Here is a 21,964-nt window from a genome sequence, read left to right on the forward strand (position 1 = left end):
AAGAGAATGATACCTTCCTTACAGTGGCCCCTTTTTTCCTCTCTGCATTCTCAGCCCACTGGAACAATGATCACAACCTCCTTTCTCACTTCTGAAAGGCTTAGAGAAAAGGTGGATTGACAGATTCATAAATCTAGGATGAGGCGAGCCTGCCAAGCTGCAGAGTTCCTTGCTTTAAGGCTCTGAGAGCACGCTTTATAGTTCCAATAACTTCATTCACTAAAACCCTGTGAATCTTGAGGGCCTACATCTATCAGATTTTCAGGAAAAAATGGTCTTTCTATCTCCCTATGTTAGTCATTTTAATAAGACAAGTGTAAAAATACAGTTATGAATAGGAATACAGCTGTGGCAGGGGAAGGGAAATTTAAGAATCAGTCAGTAGGCATGTTTAGTACCTACTGTGTGCTAGGCACTGGGGATATGAAGACAGAAATTGAAGGAGGCTTACATTGTTGTAAAGAAGCTTACATTTTAACCGGGAGAGGCAGCATGGGCATATAAAGTAAGGACTAAGTCTTATTTTTGGAGGAAGGAGGCAGTAATACTTGTGGCGGGGGTGGGGTGGGGTGGGGTGGGGAGTCTTCATGTAGAAAGTTGTTTTGAGCTGAGTTTTTATTTTATTTTTACTAGTATTTATTCTTTTCCCAATTACATGTAAAGATAGTTTTCAGCATTCGTTTTTGTAAGATTTTGAGTTCCTGATATTTCATGTTAAGTATATTTCCACATAAGTCATGTTGTAAGAGAAGAATCAGAGCAAAAGGGAAAAACTACAAGAAAGGAAAAAAAAATAACAAAAAAGTGAGAATAGTATGCTTTGACCTGCATTTAAACTCCATAGTTCTTTCTCTGGATGGGGAGAGCATTTTCCATCATGAGTCTTTTGGAATTGTCTTGGATCATTGCACTGCTGAGAAAATCTAAGTCTGTCACAGTTGATCACACAGCTTTGCTGTCACTGTGTACAATGTTCTCTTGGTTCTGCTCACTTCACTCAGTATCAGTTCATATAAATCTTTTCAGGTTTTTCTGAAATCTGCCTGCTCATCATTTCTTATAGCACAGTACTATTCCATTACATTCATATACCACAGTTTGTTCAGCGGTTCCCCAATTGATCGGCATTCCCTCAGTTTCCAATTCTTTGCCACCACAAAAAGAGCAGTTGAGCTGAGTTTTGAAGGAAATGAGGATTTCTCAGAAGAAGAGGCAAGGCCAAAGTGTGTTTAGGCTTTGGGGATGCCCAAAAGCTTGAGGACTGAAAATGGAGTGTCTTGTGTGAGAAAGAGTTAGAAGGCCAACTTAGCTAGATCGGGAATATGAGAAGGGGAACAACAAATAGTAAGTCTGGAAAGGTAGGTTGAGGCTATATTGTGAAGGACTTTTAAAGACCAGAGGATTTTGTGTTTGAACCTATAGGTAATAGAGAGCCACAAGAGTTAATTCAGTAGGGGAATAATGACATAGTCAGACTTGCAATTTGAGAAAAGTCACATTGGCAGCTTTGTGAAGCTTATATTGGAGAGGGGAGAGACTTGAGGTAGGGAGACCAATTAGGAGTTGAGATGATAAGGGCCCAAACTAGAGTGGTGGCCATGTAAACAGAAGATGCCAACAATGTTGTGGAGGTAAAAGAAACAGCAAGGTTTGGCAACTGATTAGGTACATAGTAGGTGGGGAAGAGAGAATAATTGAGGATAATGCTGAGGTTATGATGAGAGAATAAGGAAGTTTGGAGAGAAGTGAGTTTGGGAGAAAGATAATGAGTTCTGTTTTGGATGTATTGGGTTCTAGCTGTTTCCAGGATATCAAGTTTGAAATGTCCAGCAGGTACTTGGTAATGTGGGACTGAGGCTCAGGAGAAAGACAACGGCTGAATCTATAGATCTGGGGGAGCAGCAAAGTGATGTCAGGCCATGGAAGCTGATGAGGTCACCAAACGAGAGAGTGTAAAGAAATAAGAGCATCCAGGTTGAATGATGGGATTTGTATTAAGTAATGAGGCACTTTTTATTTTTATGTTCTATTCATTCATTCATTCATTCATTTATTTATTCATTTATTCATTCATTCATTCACTGTTTTAAATGTTCTATTCTTATAAATAAACTTTGAAAAACTTGCCAGCCTCTCACAAGTTAGACCAGGTTCTTCAGCATGTTCACCCAGGGTTCTTACATTTACTTGACAGAATTGACTGTTACTACAGCACTTGTGCCATGGGGTTGTATTTTAAGTTTTAATTAAAATTCTTACTTGCCTACAACGCTTTTCCTTTCAGGCCCAGCCTAATTTCCTCCAGACCCTGAATCTTGGCTAATTTGCATGGCTCAATGTAGTGTCTTCCTCCTGAGGGGCTTAAAGTCTTCAATCTTCATAGGTGCTTTAGAGCTTTAGGAGATTCTATTTCCATTTTACTAATGCACAAACTGATGTCCAGAAAAGTGATAGTTATTCTCCCACCATCCTTCTGGGAGCTGTTTGTTGACTTGGGAACACAGGACCAGAATCTATGCTCTTCCACCTTGTTGGCTATAACACTGCTTTTTTTCCCCCAGGGGAGTTTTGAAAAATGGAAGGGTAAAAAATAATTTAAGAAGGACTATTTCAAGCAGAAACCACATCCATTTAAATTTCATACTGAGAATGTTGTCCCAAGTATATGTGCTTTATTCCTTCTTGTTTTTTTTTTTTGTTTTTTTAGTGAAGCAATTGGGGTTAAGTGACTTGCCCAGAGTCACACAGCTAGTAAGTGTTAAGTGTCTGAGGCCGGATTTGAACTCAGGTACAACTGACTCCAGGGCCTGTGCTCTATCCACAGTGCCACCTAGTTGCCCCTGCTTTATTCCTTCTTGATGAAATACAAAGCCATTCCAACTTTGATAATGAGTGATCATTTCTGCTTTGGTGACATTATTTTTTATTTTCTTAGATTACAGCAGGAACTCCAGGCTAAAGATTCTGAAATCAGGAAGCTTAAAGAGAAACTTGCTTCAGAAAGGTATATTTTATTACTGAACCTTTTGCTGTGAATGATTTATAAAATTCTTTGAAACTTCATTCAAGTTGTCAAGCACTTGTGTTGGGACACTGATACACAGATAGATGAAGGGAGGTGACCAGGATTGGGCAATGAGAGCCCACTCCTTTTGAGCATGTGCAGTGTGCTCTGCTGATGCATTCTCCACATGGACTTTGGAAGATGTCCAAACTTTCTATAACTGGTTCTAGTCTTCTCACAATGTCTGCCCATGCTCTAAAGGCCATGTAGGGAGTTCATCAGCTAAGATCTGGGCTCTCATTGCTCATTCTCCATCACCTGCATCACACTAGTTTATCCATTACTATACCACAAAGGATCATAAGAATTGGAACTCACCTCTAAGTCAAGTCTATTTGGTACTTTAATGCTTTCCAAAACTGAAAAAAAGGTCTATTTGATATGTATATTTCTTCCCAGAAAATTTTATTTTATTTATTATGTGTATGTATGTCTGTATGTGAATATAGAATATACACACTTACGCATGCTTATGTTTTGTTCTAGTATATAACTATTATTTCAGCAATGTAGAGAACCCTAGGTGAGGAAAGATTCTCATAACAATGTAGCTCAGCATCTTTCAGGCAACCTATAACCTTAGAATTGCCTGGTGGTAGTGAGATCTTAAGTGTTTTTTCCAAAGGGTCAAAAGCCAGTATGTGTCCAAGTTGATGTAATGAAGGATTAATTCCTCTAGCTTGTTAGTATTTATATCTTTCACATTTCATTCCAAATGTTTCTATCATACTGTATTTTGATTTTCATTGAGAGCCATCCGTTTGGGCTAAATTCCTAGGAGCCGAAGTGTTTACCTTAAGAAAGCATAAAGGAGATGCTTTTTGAAAGATTGTCAAATAAAATATAAAATGTGTGTACTATATGATAAATACATTAACCATCCTAGTCTCCCATTATAATGAAGAACTAGAGAGAGAAGATAAATTAAGCTCATATTATTGCAGCAGATTATTGACCATCATATGCAGTAATGGTTCATCTTAAGACAAAGGAGATAAAATGATAGCATTTTCACTTAAAGTCTTCATTAGGTACCTACTTGGTTTGCTGAATAAAGAATACTGGGCTGGGGCAGCTAGGTGGTGCAGTGGATAAAGCACCGGCCCTGGATTCAGGAGTACCTGAGTTCAAATCTGGCCTCAGACACTTGACACTTACTAGCTGTATGACCCTGGGCAAGTCACTTAACCCTAGTTGCCTCACCCAAAAAAACCAAAAAACCAAAACACAAAAAAGCAAAATGGAAAAAAAAAAAGAATACTGGGCTTCTTGGGAAAGTACAGTGGAATGAGTTAAACTAGCCAGTATTCAGTCTCACTGAGTTCCTTAAAGCGCACACATGTGCGTGTGTACACACATACATACGGGTCTAAACAACTTCACTGAAATAATCAATATAGGCTTTTAAGGTAATGGCCTAATGGAATTGAGAAGAGGGATAATCTTTTGTTGTTCCTGTCATTGAGATGGAAAATACTTTTTTTTTCCATAAAAGTATTTTATTATTTTCCAGTTACTTGTAGAGATAGTTTTCAACATTTTTTTTTTTTTTTTGGTGAGGCAATTGGGGTTAAGTGACTTGCCCAGGATCACACAGTTAGTAAGTGTCAAGTGTCTGAGGCCGGATTTGAACTCAGTTACTCCTCACCCCAGGGCCGGTGCTCCATCCACTGTGCCACCTAGCTGCCTCATAACATTTGTTTTTATAAGATTTCTAATTTCAAATTTTTCTCCCTCCCCAAGACAGCAAGCAGTCTGATATAGGTTTTCTATGTACAATCACATTAAACATATTTCTGTATTAGTCATGCTATGAAAGAATAATCATCCAAAAGGAAAAACCTCAAAAAAAGAAAAACAATAAAAATAGAAATAGTATAGTTCAATCTGCATCTAGATTCCATAGTTCCTTTTTTCTGGATTTGGAGAGCAGAGATGGAAAATACTTTTAGAAATCGACTTTTGTGGGAGATCATTTGCTTTCTGGGGAAACAACCTGTGGAATTCAGTAAGATATTAAACTATTTGAAAACAGTTCCCAAGATCCTGATGGTGAGTGCCCAAGTCCAGTGATGGGCTTTGCTGCTGCTCTGCCAGGGTGGGGGTGGGGGCCCCAGCTTTCACCTCTGTAAGGTCATCCCATGGTCGGCATACAGTCTGTGCCTCTGTCTCTAATGAAGTGACAATGCTTAGAACTCCCCTTGCGGTCATCTCATTAACTCTTTGGTGTTCTCATATTTTAGATCTCAGTGGGAAAGGGAGAAGAATAAGCTGGAAGCGAAAGCTAAGAAGTGCTTGAGCAAGCTGAATGGAGAAACCAATAGAGCTATAACAGCAGAGGTAAAAAAAAAAGCAAAGGAAATAAAAAGGTCTTAACTGAGCTTTGTTTATTGCCACACCAGTGAGTTTAATAATGGATGTCCTGCCCTCTGTACAACACCAAAAAACCACTTGGGGACCATAGCTCCAGCTCATGGATCTGGATAGTTTGCAGGCTCTTTGCCTTTTTAGTAAATGCTGTTGGGTACCTATCACTTCTCAAAAAATAAAGTAAAACCCCCTGGTAGCGATGCTCTTGATTAGTGTTTTTCAAATTAATCCAAGTTCTTTCTCTTATCACCACTTGATTATTGCTGTAATGCAACATGGAAGACTACAGATATAAATAGGGAACATTTCCATGTCAGGCAACTGGACAGAGGCCCTAGGGATGCTAGCTTCTAGCTGCTGCATCTTCCAAAAGGCAGTTTCCATTTCAGGTCCAAATGAACAAAGCCCAGGTAGCTTGATCTTGCGGAGGGGCCATTGATAATAGTACCAGAATAGAGTTCTCTTGGTGGCAGCATATCACAGAATCACAAAGCTTCAGAACTGGAGAGGACCTCGAACTCTCTAGTCCAACAGCCCTTACTCAAAAAGGAATTCTTCACTACAGAGTACCCAGTGAGTCCTCTACTAAAGAACTTTAATAAGAGTTATTTGCCACATCCCAAGGCAGCCCATTTTCCTTTTGGACAGCTCTGTTAGGGAATTTTTTTCCTGACCTCAAACCTAAGTTTGCCTCTAGGCAGCATCGTGTACCATATTGTTCTTGTTTCTGACTTTTGGGGCCAAACAGATAGAATTCCTATCCCTCATGACAACACCTTAAATACTTGAAAACAATTGTCATGTCTCCTGAGTCTTCTCTAGGTGAAATATCCTCACTTGGGTCAGTTTTCATTTAATTATTTTTCTTATAAATTAACAAGCTTTTTAGGGAATAGGAATTGGGATTAGACTTATGATTTCATGGGTAGAGAAAACTACCAGATGCAGAAACCCACTCTCCCAATGCAACTCTTCACCTTCTCTTTGAGCTGATAGCACAGAGGAGTTAAATGACTCTCCTCGGGGTCCCACAGGCAGTATTTACTATGTTTACTAGAAGCAAGACTTGAGCTCTGGGGTATTCCTGATTTTGAAGCCCACTCTATCCACTATGCCCAGTTGCCTCTGCCAAACTTGATATTCAGTAAAATTGTCATCATTAGAGAATTGCATGGTATTAACTATATTCTATAAATGTCATCATGAAGTCTCTGTCAGGTGTGCACCATAGACAAGAAACCAAGGTTTTCTTAATGTTTTAGAGTTGTGATATTAGAGTGTTAGAAGCAAAGGTAGAGAAATTACTACAACTGCCCTCCAAGTGAATTATATACGAAATCCAGATTTGAAAGACTATCTTCAGATTCTACTTTTTGAATGTCAAAAATTTCAGGTGTGGTTCCTGCAGACCCGTCGAGATTTTGACCTCCATCAGCTGGAGCAGACTGAGAGGGAATACCTGGTTCAGCTTATCCGCGCCACCACCATGGCATCAAGGTAACCCTTTCCTCCCCTTCAGGGCATCTTGACTTCAGACAGTGTCTAAAAAATGTTTGCAAGGTCTAATCTATGTATTTTTATGTAGATGAGATTGGAGTGAGGAAGTGATTTTTGCCAGCAAGTCATTTAATCACTTTCATGTCTCTGTTCTAATGTCTCTGTTGGAGTGTTGAGAAGTCTGCTGGTGTGCAATAATAGCTGACAGCTAAGAAATATAAGTATGGACAGAAACAGCAGGGACTCACTTAGGAGGACCAGGAGACTCCTTCCTTTCCCCACAGTGAAATAAATCAAGAGCTTGCAATAGAGGCAGTGGATGTACATGCCAACTAGACATTTTTAGAATAGGATGCATGCTCATTGGAAAACTTTCTCTTAAAGATTCTTACTTTTAAGGCCTGTGTTTGAAAGCCTTCTGTCCCACTTCGTGTCATTTAGAGGGTAACACCAATACCTAAAGTCATATTTGGAAGGCAGGTTCATACGATGCTGTAGATGACAGTTTCACCAAGGGGTGGCTAGGAAATAGTTTCCTCCCCTTCAAGGGGAATCTCTAAAGTTGAGATAGGATGGAAAGAAAAAAACTATCGAAATTGAAACCATGCTGGTTTCCATTAAGTGGATGCTCTATTTAATGACTTATACCTCAAAGAAGTAGCCAGGCTTCCTCCCTGCCTCCTAGGAGCTGGGTGGTACTGAAGGAGGATTGTTATCTAACTAATCCAATGGAGCCTTTTGAAATAGAAGAAGAGAGCTCTCCTCAGGTGATCAAAGACACCAAGGCTGCTTTTACAGCTGTAAGGGGAAGTGATAGATTTGAATCACCTCCTCCTTTAATACTTGTGAAGCCTAGCTTATGGACTCTTAACCTGTTACATCATCCATCAGTCAGTGCCTCAGGATCCACTTGTTCACTGTTTAGCAAGGATGTTACCCTCTGTGGCAGGCCTTTCTCCCCACTGCTGCCTTCCTTTCTCTCCCCCCCCCCCCCCCATGTTGAAACAGTATTAGGTGGAAAATTTTCCAGGCTAACTTGCCCTAAATAAAATTTTTCTCTGTTTTTTTTGTGGGACAGTGAGGGTTAAGTGACTTGCCCAGGGTCACACAGCTAGTAAGTGTCAAGTGTCTGAGGCCGGATTTGAACTCAGGTACTCCTGACTCCAGGGCCAGTGCTCTATCCATTGTGCCACCTAGCTGCCCCCTCCTCTGATTTAAACAAAACAAAATGCCTTCATTCTCTGGAAGCAGGTTAGTTTTGCTATAGTAAAAGGGACCATATTTTATATTCTTAGTTACTCAGAAAGGTTTTTTACATAAGAAATACATCTGAAAATGATTTTTTGACTGGTTATTGTCGCTGCTGGTTTGCATTTTCCTACCGTGGGCCATTTCTCTTGTGAGCTCAGGCTGAAGTGTTTAAAAGGACAATACATGAAAACATTGACAGTCTATACAGTGTGCCCTCCCTCTCTCTCTCTCTCTCTCTCTCTCTCTCTCTCTCTCTCTCTCTCTCTCTCTGCCTTGCATTCTCACCTGCATATCATTATCATCATCATGCTTCTGACTTAAATAGTAACACTTTCACCTGAGAATCTATAGAGTTTGAGAGAAACTTAAATGGTATTTGAAATGAAGGAGGTTTATCATGTGTCACTTTTTGTCTGTACCAGCCACCCAGAATCACTGCAGCTAAAAGCAGCTGTAGAAAGTTGGAATACCATCGTGGCCGATGTCAGGAACAAAATTGCATTGAGCAGGGTAAGGACATTTTAAAACCCAATTGTTTATTTTATTTTACGGGATAATGAAGGTTAAGTGACTTGCCCAAGGTCACACAGCCAAGTGTCAAGTGTCTGACGCCGGATTTGAACTCAGGTCCTCCTGAATCCAGGGCTGGTGCTTTATCCACTGAGCCACCTAGCTGCCCCAGGGTAAGGACATTTTTGAGAAAATTAACTCATATAAGATGGTCTTAAAATAAAACTTGGTTCCCTTAGAAGTAGTTATTAGAAGAAGTATATGGGATATACAAGTGGTGTGTATTGTAATTATTGTTTTATTTATATTTCATTTAATGAATAATTTAAAGGCTTTTTTGTACTTGGAATTGATCTGTGCAAGTGATGCCCTACACACATGCAGATTTTCTTAAATTTTCATTTTTTTCCTTAACTTCTGGGATATGATGAAATAACATTCTGTGCTTCACATTTAGTTTCTTAGAATTTAAAATCTAACTGCAAAATAATAAAGGTAAAAGTAAACAGCTGACTTGGTTTTTAATATTACTATGAATGGGGCGGGGTTGAATAAAGTGAAAACAAGTAAACTTATTAGTTTCCAGAAATCATTCCAATCTTGTTTTGTAAAATTCATCACTGAAAATGATAGTGGGGTTAGGCTGTGGCATGGGTGATTGAAAAATATTTGGTATTTTCTTGAAAAGGTAGATGCATCTCATCTAGAAATTTATAATACTTCATAGTACAACTTTGTTATTTTGTTTGAAGAACTGGCTGCTAGACACTTGTCCAGCTCCACCCCCTTGCCCATCTTTGATCTGGCAACCCCACTCCATCCTGGGAACGGGCAGCAGCATCATTTTACAGAATGCAAGTATCACAAAAAGCAAGGCTGCTTCCCTCAAATTGTTCTCCGATCTGATATCTTTCCAGTTCACATTTTCCTACCTATGTTACCAGTAGGAAGGTGCTTTTCATTCCTGTTTTTCCTTTTCCTACTGTGAACCTTCCTTGTGAGGCAGGTTCTTTGTAAATCCAAATGTGCTCTAACATGTCATTTATTATATGAGTGTCCAGTGGGACAGAAGCAGTAATCTAATGTTTTCTTTTAAGAGACCACCTTTTCCCCAGCTCCATGAGGAATAATACAGCATACACAGAGATAGTGGGAAGATCACTAAGAAGTCAAAAATATGTTAACTTTCAGGTGTTGGGGTCACATCTAAGAACTCCTGCCCTACAGTGTAGATAGCTGGGGGTAGAGAGAAGTTGAGAGCTATGGATTTGGGCATTATGTTAGTAAAGATATTTGAATTAATATTAACCATTTTTTCCTTCACTAACAACTAGTTGAATTTACTTTCAGAAATCAGTTTCTTAAATTGGCTGTAATGCCGTATATAGTATTTACAGTCTTAATGCTGTATCTTAAGGATGCACACTAAATCAGAATTAATTTCAAATCCTGTTTGTTCAACATAGACTATATTCTGAGCTATGTTTTTCTTTTCTCACTAGACACAATACAATGAACAAATTACTCTGGTGAAGAATGGTTATCCTCTGAACTGCTTGCCTCCAATACAGATTCCTCCACCACCACCCAATCCTGATATATTGGTACAAAATATTGGATTTTTAAAAGTCGTTTTTATCTTGATCAAACAGTAATGCTATAAAACATGGAACTTACAATATATATGGAATGTGTACTCCAGAACTGAAGCTGCGCATGCTGTGAATATTAAGAATTTTATTCATATACATTAGGATATAGTAAAGAGTCTCTACTCTCCAAGATAGTAAACTTATGCTACTAGGTTATCAGAATGCATTAAATTCTAATACCTGCATAAGATGTTTTCATCTTTTAGAGAATCTCAAAAAATTCTGCTGTTGCCCCCCTCTCTTATCCAACTTTCTATATCTTCTTGTTGGAATCATAGTCAGATTGTTGCTCCTAAAAAGGATCGACAAATTGATTGCCTTTTGGCTCCTCTCACAATCCCTGATTCCCCCAGAATATAACCTCCTTGCCTGGCCACCACTGCCCTGTATGTGATGTTTCCCCCATTAGAGTGTGGGCTCCTTAAAGGTAGAGACTGTCTCAGTTTTGGATTTATAACCCAAGAACTTGTCACATTGTCTGGTGCATAGTAAGCACTTAATTAATCCTTTTTTCATTTATTCATTTGCTCATCCTCATTAACTTTCCTTATACATCTACCTTTAAGAGATACCTAACAGGATAAGAGGCCACCTAGATCCTTTGTGTTTTTAAGTTGTTAGACACTTCCTACTTCATTGCCCTACAGAGATTAGGTTGGATGTTAGTTTATACTCCAGACTTCATTAATTTTTATCTATATTCCTTAACTCTATACCACCATTACTATAATCAAGACTTACCCAACCTTTTGCTACTTACCTTCATAGCTTTGCTCTCTTCTAGGTGACAGTATCAATTACAGCCCTCATTTTTTTCCCCCTTAATATTACTTTAATACATTACGATTTCACTGATGTGGGTCATCCCTCTACCAATGTCGATTACAGATCCTCTACAATACAGGAGATGGTCTAGGAGAGTTGTCATGGTCAAACAAGCCATCTCCCTGTGGCCAAGCTGGTGACAAGCCTCTCTAAATTTAGCATAGCTGTGTCCCCAGACAGTGTTGTAGCTAAGTGGGACCTGCCATAGCTGATGCTGTAAAGCCCTTGAGTTGGAAGATTTAGGTTCAGATTTGGGCCCTTTTACAAATTTGCTGTGTGAATTACAAAGGCAAGGCATTTAGTCTCTCTTAATTAACTGTAAAGTAAAGAAAATGATACCATCTGTCTCTACTTCACAAGCCTATGGTAAAGATCAAATGAATTAATTTATGTGGAAAATGTTTTGTAAACTACAAAATACTATACAAATATAAAGGGTTATTGCTATTATGGAGAGTCAGTGTGGTGTAGTGGATAGAGAGTGTACTTTGGAATCCAGAAGACCTGCATTTGATTCTGCCTCTGACTGACTGCTCTACATACATAGTAACTGTGTTACTGGTCTTGTAGGCAGTCTTTAAGATTCTATATTACAAGATCACTAGCTCCTGCCCCTGCATTTCTATTTTATAGGGATAATTCTAGTCCAGTAATTATCTAGATGTATTGACTAAGGGCTGCCTAATCTCGTCTTGGGTCTGTGTCATCCCTCTCCGAGCGAGGCCCCCCCCTCCCCCCCATTCATTATCTAATACTCAGGGGTCCTTTAAAGAGAACGATTCCTAAGTCATCTCGTCCAACTTCATGTAATGCTGGAATTCCCTCTATAACAGCCACCTAGACTCAAACATCCCCAAAGCCAGAGTGTTTGCTTTATTTCCTTTTTTAGACCTCTTCTTTTTTCTCTACAATATGGACAATCTCAAGGCCTCAAGCTAGCAACTGTTGTCAAAGGAGTTAGCTTTGTACCCTAAAAGTCTATTTTACTTCTGGGAAGACTAGTGAAACCAGTGAGCATTCTTTTTCATTTGAAGTCACTGCTGGAAAGCTTCAGAAGTGTTCTTTCCACGTTCCACCTTTCACCACCCTTGCATTCCTGCTGTGAAAGGTCAGCATGTACTGAGGATCCCTGTATGTGTTTGTGACTTCTTCCTAATACACAGGAGACAAATGGGGACCTTCTCATAGTCTTGGCATTCAGCTATGAAAGGAAGGAGTTGGGCCAGACTATCTCTAAGGTCTCTTCCAGCTCTAAAATTCTGGGATTCTATGAATGCTTAGTGGAATTAAGATGTAATGACAAAGTGTCAATATTTGTACTCAGCACGGACACATGATAACTCAATCGGGGTTTTCTTTTCATAGAAAGAATATTAGAGCTAAAGGGATCTTAGAAATTGTTAAGTGCAATTCCCAACACACACATACACACACACACACAACACACACACACTCGAACACATGCAAGCACAGCTTTAACAGATATCTTGGTATTTTCAAACCCTTGGCACAGTGCCCACTGTTTAGTACATAGAACGTACTTAAGCAATTGTTGAATTGAATCTGTCTTTTTATGTTATTTATGCACTTGAGCACTTAGATTATATTTCCAATATTCTGCATGCTTTATATCTGTCAACCAGATTCAGCCCCAGATATTTTCTACATAGCCCACTTTACCTCTTCCCCTGTCACCCTTTATAACACATACACACAGAGTCAGTTTCTCTCTCTCTCTCATTACAGATGCAGCATTTCTTGGAAAAGAATATCATGAAAGAAAATTCCTTAAGAACTACTCCTAATTCTCCTCAGTTTGCCTCATCATACTCTGGAGCTAGTTCTGCTGCTAGCCAGGCTAGACCACCTTTGGTAAATACAATTATTTATATGTCATATAGAACATTTTCTTTTTTATAGCCTAGGGTGGGCTTTGGGGAAATCCTTTAGAGTGGCTGCTGTAGTGGTGTTTTTAGGTCTTACATTTTTTTCCCCCCCTTCTGTTTCAGTTTCCCAACTACTGGGAGATGGAGAAGTTGTACCAGAGCACAAAAGCATTGATTATTTTTACCCATTGACCCAACACAATTCCAAAAGACAGTTGAAAAATTCTTTCACAGAATCTCAGAGTATGAAGGGGTCTTAGAAATCATCTGATCCAGGAGTTCTTAACCTTTTCTTGTGTCATGAACCCCTTTGGAAGTCTAGTAAAGCTTGTAGACCTCTTCTCAAAAGAATGTTTTGAAATGCAATACGATATATTGCATAGAATTAAAAAGGAAACCAATTCTTCATTGAAATTAAGATGTAATTTTTTTTCCTTTCAGAGTTCATAGATCCTCTTAAATCTATCCATAGACCACAGGTTAAGAACCCCTGTTCTAATCCAGCCTGTACTACTTCTGGACAGAAATTCATTCTAAAGTACTTTTGAGGGTTCCTCCAGCTCCACCCTCTGACCTGAAGCCCTCCAGGGATGAGGAACTCATTACCATTTCACAGACCCAGTTCTATTTGTGAACAGCTCTAATCATTAGGAAACATTTTCTGATGCTGTTGACTTCTCACTATTTTCTCTTCCCCCAACTCAACATCTCATTTCCCATCCCTGCACCTTTGCACAGGATCTCTCGGGTCTCCTTCCACACCTTCCTTCAGATTTCAGTCCATGTGGCACCTTCTCTTTAATTGGCAGTGCTCTCTTCTCCTCCACCCCCAATAGAATGTAAGATTTGTAAAGGAAGGAACTCTTTTGTTATAGAACTTCCAGCCCTTGGCATACAGTTTTGCCCATATGTAGACATTTGAGTATTTAAGAAATGTGTGTTGTATTGAATTAGGAGATTTCCCATAACAGTGACATTATCGCCCTTTCAGGTGACAGGAATGGCCCAACCTACACAAGTGCCAGTTTTGGGAACTGGAATTTCGGAGGCAATCCTGGGAAATGAGCGCACCAAGATCAGCTGGGAGAGGATTATGGATAAGCTCAAAACTGCTTTTCCAGAGTATAGCAGGTAGTGTTGCTGTTATGGCAGGCACCAATTTTTACGGATTACTGCCAAAGCTAGATTTACTTTGGGGACATATTTTAAAATAGGTTTATTTTGTTATTGCAGAAATCTGGCCATTGCTTTACCAGGTTCTCAGAATGAGGGGGGAAAACCTTTAATAAAAGCCTTCTGTGTGCTAGGCACTGTGCCAGGAACTTTACAAAGATCACATTTCATCATCACAACATCTTGGGAAGTAGGTGCTATTATCTACCTCATTGTAAAACAGGAAAATTTAGGCAAACAGAGGCTAAGTGACTTGCTGAGGGTCACAGAGCCAGTAACTTAAGTCAGACTTGAACTTGTCTTCCTGGCTCCAGCCCTTGCGCTTTCCTCCATGCTTCAGAGCAGCTTCTACTAGAGGGAGAAGTAAAGATTCTTAGAAGAAATTGGTAGAAGAGAAGCAGCATGGCCTAGAGGGTGGAAAGGCTCCATCCTGGGAGGAAAAGAGTCCTGGGCCCTGGACTGTCTGTGTCTTTAAGAAGCCAGCGACTTCACAGAGTTCAGGATCTTTGTCTGTTAAAAGAGCAGGAGATGAGGCGGCTAGGTGGCGCAGTGGATAAAGCACCGGCCCTGGATTCAGGAGTTCCTGAGTTCAAATCTGGCCTCAGACACTTGACACTTACTAGCTGTGTGACCTTGGGCAAGTCACTTAACCCCCATTGCCCCACCAAAAAAAACCCCCAAAACAAACCAAATAAAAGAGCAGGAGAGTAAGCCTCATCTCTCCTGCCTGATTCCTGGGGCTACTGTAAGAATCTGAAAACTCTGCAGCACTATAGAAATGCCAAGTGGCATCCTGACCATGACTGAGAATCTTGATTTCATTTCTTGCTTCTTAATGTGTTAATCCTGAACCTTGAGTCTAGATGCGCTCTGCCCGCCCTGAAATGACTCACTGTGGAGCACACATCTAACTCATGAGACAACCTGATAGAGTGGAGAGAGGGCCGGAGTATAAATCCTACCTCAGACACTAACTGTGTGCCCCTGAGCAAGAAACCAAATCTCTTTCAACCTCAGTTTCCTCATCTTTATAATGAACGGGCTGGACTTGGTGTTTCCTAAGATCCCTTACGGCTCTAAATCCTAGGCCAAGATCCTGCCTCTGATGCTTACTAGCTGTGTGACTCTGGGGAAGTTACTTCACCTTCTGGGCCTCAGTTCTTTTGAAAGGCATAATGGATAGGGCCCTGGACTTGGACTTAGGAAGCCCTGGATTCAGATCCTGCTCCCATAGGTTATTACTTGTGTGACACTGGTCAGACCACTTAATCATTTTGTACCTGATTGATGACTAGTAAAAAAAAGTTAGAGGTGGAACTCTAACTCCTGTGAACCTAAACTTAGCCAATCTTTAGACATCTAGCTGTGGCAATTGTCTTGAAATGCCATGATTGATTATTATACAGACAAGTTTCTTTTTCTTAGGTTTAAGTTTGCTGCTTTTTGTTATTTGGTGGCCTTAGTTTCTCTATTAAGGAATATGGTGGAGTGCAAGAAATAATGGCATTCCCTGTTGGACCTTTGCTTGCTGTGTCCCAGCAGTGACAGGCTCTTTAAATCCTCTGCTCTATGGCCCTGAAGTGTCCTCTAACCCCACTGCTCTACACAGGTAAACAATCCTGGTCTTTGGAATCTCTTCATACGAAGTCCTGTATTTTATATATACCTATAAAACACAATATACATTGTGCCATGTTTCAGGTTTAAAGTAAGATCTAACAAACTTAGGACAATAAATTTGATGGTGAAAATAAAACACAAGGGTCCTGATATAAAGGACTAATTTCAGTAATGGTGAACAAAATTTGTTTTAGTAGGATTTTAGAGTTAATAGGAACCTTAAAAGTATTCTAATCCAACCCCCACAGTTGGCATAGGTGAAAAATGGGGCTCAGAAAGGTTAGACAATCATGTCCAAGGTTACACAGGTTAATAATTGGTAGAGCCAAAATTTGAACCCAAGACTTGAGGTTCCCATATCTAGTCTTAGTTCCATTCTACAACTGTTCTCCATAATATTTACATTGGACCCTATTACATGGAGAAAAATACTTTGTCTTGCCTAATCCTAATGAAACATGATTAGAGCAGGCTTTGAATCACAGGATACTAAAAAATGTGAGAGAGCAAGGTCATTAAAGGGATGCTGCATATACTGCTACTACTACTGCTGCTACCACCACCACCAATGCCACCGCCATCTAACATTTATGTATTGTTTATGTGCCAGACAGTGTGCTAACTGCTTTACAATTATGATTTCATTTGATTAGGTTCCTTAGCTCTTTTTGAATGTTTCACTATTTCTGATAAAAACTCTTTTTACTTGCAGAGGAGGCCGAGGATCTATTAACAGCAGGATTAAGGAGGAAAATGTCAGCCCCTAGGGAGAAACAAGTTGAGAAGCATAAATTTATCACATAAATAAGTGAATGGCAAATTGATTTTACACACAATGCCCTTTCACCATCCTTTCTGTGACTTAACATTAAAGTCTCTTTGGTTGGGGAAGAAATACTTGACATATTAGTACAGTCTCAGCCGTGGGGGCCTTGAGACACTTGAGCTGAGTATCAAGTATCAAGTATCAAGTATCAAGGTATATAGAACTATGTGGTAATCACATCTTAGAACAAGGACACTGGATGTGAAGCTTGTGAGATGTTTTCATGTTGAGATTAGAGGGCACTTGCTTACAGGATAAGAGTTCCTGGAACTCATTGTATTTGATCTTTTTCAGGATGGAGCTCACAGACCTTTTAAGAAAACTGAAGGATGCCAATGGTAGATCTTTGACTGGGCTGACATTTGATGAAATAGTTCGCAGAGTTTCCCAAATGATTGAACCTAAAAGATCTCAGGTAAGAAACTCCTCACCATGACCCTGTATGGACTCCAAGAATATTGACTGATGTAATCACCTCGATTTCAAAAACTCCAGAAATCAATCATTTGTTCTAGAAATTTGGGGTCATTCATTAATGGTTTAAAAAATTAATAAGTTTAGCATTATTCCTGATATATTGATCCTTCTGGAGAAATCCAGACAACTGGGTATGGTGGTAAAAATCAAGCCAGCTCACCCTTAGTTAAATTTGCATTATTCTAAAGGTAAAGAAAATTGCTGCTTTTTTGGGAAGATTCATTTTTAATGGGACATATAGATGCAATTTTCATTTTTTTCTCCTGCTTTGTTTCCAAAGTTTCCTTTGGACCAAGATGAAAATACCTCCTCTTGTAACTTTCTGCATACCATTGGATCACTGTATTCTACCCCAGAAGTTCTAAATGTTTTAGGACCTTAAACACAGAAGACTCATCATGATATTTTCATTTTCAGAACCAATTGCAAGGAGTGCAGAGTGCTGATTCTATTCCTCCTAGCCACCCTCAGCCCAAGCCCACCATTGATCAGCCCCCACGCTCTGCCTGGAGACCCCTGAACCCACAGGTCCCTGTGGCATGGGAAGGGACCAAAAATTTGGTAACTCAGTTTAATTGCACAAATTTTGATTTAAGTACCAACTATGTGCTGGGCACTGGGAATACAAAAATGAAATAAGACTACTCCTAACTCCAAGGGGCTTACAGTCTAATGGCAAGGTTAAAGATTATACAGATATAATTGTAAAACCAGGCGGGATTCTATGAGTGCAAAGAAGACATTCAGATAAAGCATCATGTGAAATGTGAGGTGAGAGGGATCGATTTCAGCTAGAGAGAGAAGCAAAGACTTCATGGGGGAGGTAGAATCTGATTTGAACTTTGAAGGAAGGGAGGGATTTCACTAGGATGAGAGAGTCCACTTAAAGCATGGCAGCCAAGGAGATAGGGGGTGAAGGAAGGAGAGGAGGATGGCAGGAGCAAAGACTTGGAAACTAGAGAAGGCAACATGAGGAAGAGGGATGATGACGAGTCCAGTTAAGTCAGAATATGGACTAGTGTGAGAAAAAACTGGAAAAGTGAGATATAGTCATTTCATTCTAGGCCTTGAATGCCAAGATAAAACATTTATATATTATTTAGTAGGTGGGAGTTTCTTTTTTTTTAATGGAGGAGTGATGTGATCAGAGAAGTGGAGTGAGAAGATTAGAGAGGTATCAGTGTGAAAAATAGATTGGAGTGGGGAGAGATAGGGAAGCCTTGAGGCCATTCATTATATTTTCCAGGGGAGAGGTATTGAAGGCCTGAACCAGAGTGTTAGCATTGGTAATAGAATGAGTAGTGTATGGATGAAAGCTAAATCTCAGAGGCAGATTGACAGGATTTGGCATCTAATGGATTGTAGGGGTGAGGAATATGAAAGACCATTCCAAATATGAGTAATGTGAGGATTCTGGTACCATAAACTAAAAATGGATAAATTATCAGATGGTGAAAATGTTGAGATAAGTTTGACTTATGTGAATGTGAGGCATCCAGGTAGAGAAATTCAGCAAGCAATTATAAATATGTGCCTGACACAGTGTGTGATTAATAACTAGTTGTTGATTAATTTATTGATTGACTTAAAAGGTAGAGGTTGGGAATAGAGATTGAGATTTGACAGTTGTCCTCATTAAAGAGAGAGTCATAGACGTAGCATCCTAGGAACAGAACTTACGGAGAGAAGAGATGAGTTCCAAGGACAAAGCCTTGGGGGACACCATTGGACAAGGTTATAAGAAAAGGAAGAGCCAGTGGAAACAGAAAAGGAGTGGTCAGAGAGGTCAGAGGAGAAACTCGATAGTACAGTGCCCATGGAAGTTATGGGACGAAAGCACAACTAAGAAGAAATGGTCACTGTTTGATTCAAGAGGCCAAGGAGGATGAATACTGAAAAATGGCCATTGATTTTGTTGATAAGGAGGGTGTTCTTGATATCATTAGATGGACATTAGATTACAAGGGCTTGGGGAGAGAGCAGGTGGAGAGCAAATTGAGACAATGAACGTAGAATATTATTTCTTAAAGTTTGTCTTTGAAAGAGAAGAGAATGAAACTAAGAGGGTGGAAGGGTGAGGACAAGATATTTTTAGTATAGGAGAGCTCAGCATGTATCTAGGCCAATGAGAAGGAAGGATCAGCAGAAAAGGAGACGTCAAAGATGTATGAGAAATAGGGAATGGATAATGGAGCAAGGTCCACAGAAAGGCCAGGAGGGATTGGTATCTGGAGCCATTGATTCTGACCACATTGGTCAGGGTGGTATAGGGTAACAGAGGTAAGATGTGCTGATCTGCATTTCACATAGGGTGATGACGAGGAGCCTTGTGTGATCTGCCATGATAACCTCACTCCGGATAACCTGTGTGTGCTGGCTTGTGCTCATAAGTTTCATTCTCAGGTAAGTTGTTTTCGGTTCTCCAGTTTGCTATTTCAGCATCTGGCAGGCTGCTGTTCGCCCTCTAGTTTTCATTGCACTGTGAGGAAATTTCTAGAAAAGAAAAGAAAAACCAAATACACACACACACACACACACACACAGAGAGAGAGAAGTATATAGGTGTGTGTTTGTATGTATGTGTATGTATCTACATATAAGTATCTCGCTCACTTGAATGCTCTCTCTCATGCTGGCTCTCACACACCCTCCCTCCTTCTCTCGTTCTTGCTCTCTCTCTCCCCCTCTCTCCCTCTTGCTCTCTCTCTCTCTCTCTCTCCCTCTCTCCCTCTCCTCTCACTCTCTTTCTCTCTCTCTATAGAGAGCAGGCCTCAAAACCAGAAAGATCTGCGTTCCAGTATTACTTCTAACATTTACTGGTTGAGTGACCAGCTCATGTTGGTAGTGGGGGTTTCTTCATTAGGGTTCCCTGTACCAGCGAAATCAGAGGTTGATTCCTTATTTCTGTCCTCCAGGATACCTAGATACTATCAGGGGCATTGTGGGAGATTTCCTCCTAAACTGACCAGGGATTGCAGTTCTTCCAGTAGAGAGCAGAGCTCTACCTTTAAGGTATAAATCAGGGATTTCCTCTTCTTGAGGCTCGTCCTCTTTGTTTACAGGTTATTTTCATTGGCTTTTCTGTAGCAGTTGATGCTGTTGGCCACCCTCTCCTTCTTGACATTCTTATCGTTTGGCTTCTATGACACTGCTCTCTTGTGCTTACCCTGCCCCTCCACCAGCTCCTTCTCTGGCTCCTTGACTAGCTCTTTGTGCTCTTCCTTCTTAAAAGTAAGAACTGTGTGAATTGTGTGAACAGAATTGACACCATTTTGTAAAAGTGATTCCATTTTGAAACCTAAGGTTCATTTTCACGTAAATCCCACCTGCTTGCTAATCGTGAGAATTGAGTGACAACTTATTTCACATCTGGAAAAGTCCACCTGATTACTCTCCCCACTCCAACCCTCAAAACTTACTCATCTCTCTCCCAACTCAGAAAACAGTAATTTTTCCTCCAATTATAAATTAGAGCTCCTAATCTTTTATCCTGGATTATATCCTGCATAAAAGTCTGTTTCCTCTTGTATTTGAGGTCCAATGCCAAACTGAGAAGGCCCGGTCCTAATTTGTTTTTCAGTTAGCATGCATTACTTAATAAATTGATATGCTCAGAAGCTCTTCGTTTTTTTTTTTTTTTTCAAATTTCACCCATCACACTCTCACTCAGAGTTATCTATCTTTGACCCTTGTCTCTTCTCTTTGTAATTTTATCCATGTCCTTTGCTTCAACTATTACTTCCATGAAGATGACATACATAAATACTTAGAAGTGCTGAGACAAATTTTAAGTTGCTACAAGGAAAAAAAATATGACAGTTATCAGAAAGGGAATACTTATCAATAAAACATAAAAATAAAAAAGCTTCTGGAAATTAGGATTGTCTAAAATGGAATGCAGTGCTTCTGGAGGCAGTGAGTTCTCAAGCACTGGAGGTCTTCAAGAAGACTCAGGAAAATCATACCAGGTATGACCTAAGGAAGATCCTTACTTTAAGAAGGGAGTGAGTTAGATAACCTTTGAGATCCTTTCCAACTCGAAGATACTATGATTCTTGGTAGGGTTGTATGTCTCTTCAGACAGACACATCCACACATTCATTTGGAGCCCAGCACTGACTCTCACAGCATCCTCTTGTTCTTTATACATCCCTGCAGCAGGGTTGTGAAAGCCTTTCTAGGAGACTATGCCCTGTTCAGCCCCATCAGCTGACACACCATTTCCTCACGTCATTTTCATTAAGCTTCGGACTAGTCAAATCACCTTGGGCTCTCTGTGGCAAATATTGCTCCCGGGGCTCGATTCCACACGAAGCTGCATTTTACTTGGCTCCTAAAATATGGGTGACTAGAGACTTGCCTTCATCGCTCCTGAATCATCTTCTAGATGGAGAGAGATAAGTGTAATAGTGGCAGACAGTTATGTAGAGTTTTAAGCTTTGCAAATGTACGTTATCTCATTTGATCCTCACAACTGCCATGTGGTGGATGGGCTACTGTTGTCTCTGTGTTACAGATAAGGAAATGGGGCCTCGGAGAGGTTAGCCGGCTTGCTCGTGGTCACACAGATAGCTGGTATCAGAGATAGGACCTGAGCCGCAGATCCTCCCCTAAGAATCCTTTTGGTTATTCCTCGTTATCCATCAGTATGCCTCTTATATCCATTGGCTGCATAGTACTTCATAGTACATGGTATGTGGTACTACTCAGAAACCTTTCTGATGATGGCATCCTATTTCTTACACTCAGGCCCTAGCTGTCAACCATTCTATTCATATTCTCATAAGCTTTATAGTGAAGAAAAACTAAGACT

General features: G+C 40.0%; 1 protein-coding gene across 1 annotated transcript in view; it reads left to right on the top strand.

Moving 5' to 3' along the window:
• Positions 1-21,964, top strand: part of DZIP3 (DAZ interacting zinc finger protein 3) — a 124,287-nt gene that overhangs the window by 97,221 nt on the left and 5,102 nt on the right. Inside the window, exons 20-29 of the mRNA XM_043991130.1 lie at positions 2,936-3,004; positions 5,308-5,404; positions 6,828-6,931; positions 8,605-8,692; positions 10,195-10,296; positions 12,916-13,041; positions 14,047-14,186; positions 16,969-17,089; positions 17,569-17,712; positions 19,462-19,554. Coding sequence (XP_043847065.1) covers positions 2,936-3,004; positions 5,308-5,404; positions 6,828-6,931; positions 8,605-8,692; positions 10,195-10,296; positions 12,916-13,041; positions 14,047-14,186; positions 16,969-17,089; positions 17,569-17,712; positions 19,462-19,554 — 1,084 coding nt within the window. The remainder of the gene's footprint in view (positions 1-2,935; positions 3,005-5,307; positions 5,405-6,827; positions 6,932-8,604; positions 8,693-10,194; positions 10,297-12,915; positions 13,042-14,046; positions 14,187-16,968; positions 17,090-17,568; positions 17,713-19,461; positions 19,555-21,964) is intronic.

The sequence above is a fragment of the Dromiciops gliroides genome, chromosome 3, assembly GCF_019393635.1.
Source record: "Dromiciops gliroides isolate mDroGli1 chromosome 3, mDroGli1.pri, whole genome shotgun sequence".
NCBI lineage: Eukaryota > Metazoa > Chordata > Mammalia > Microbiotheria > Microbiotheriidae > Dromiciops > Dromiciops gliroides.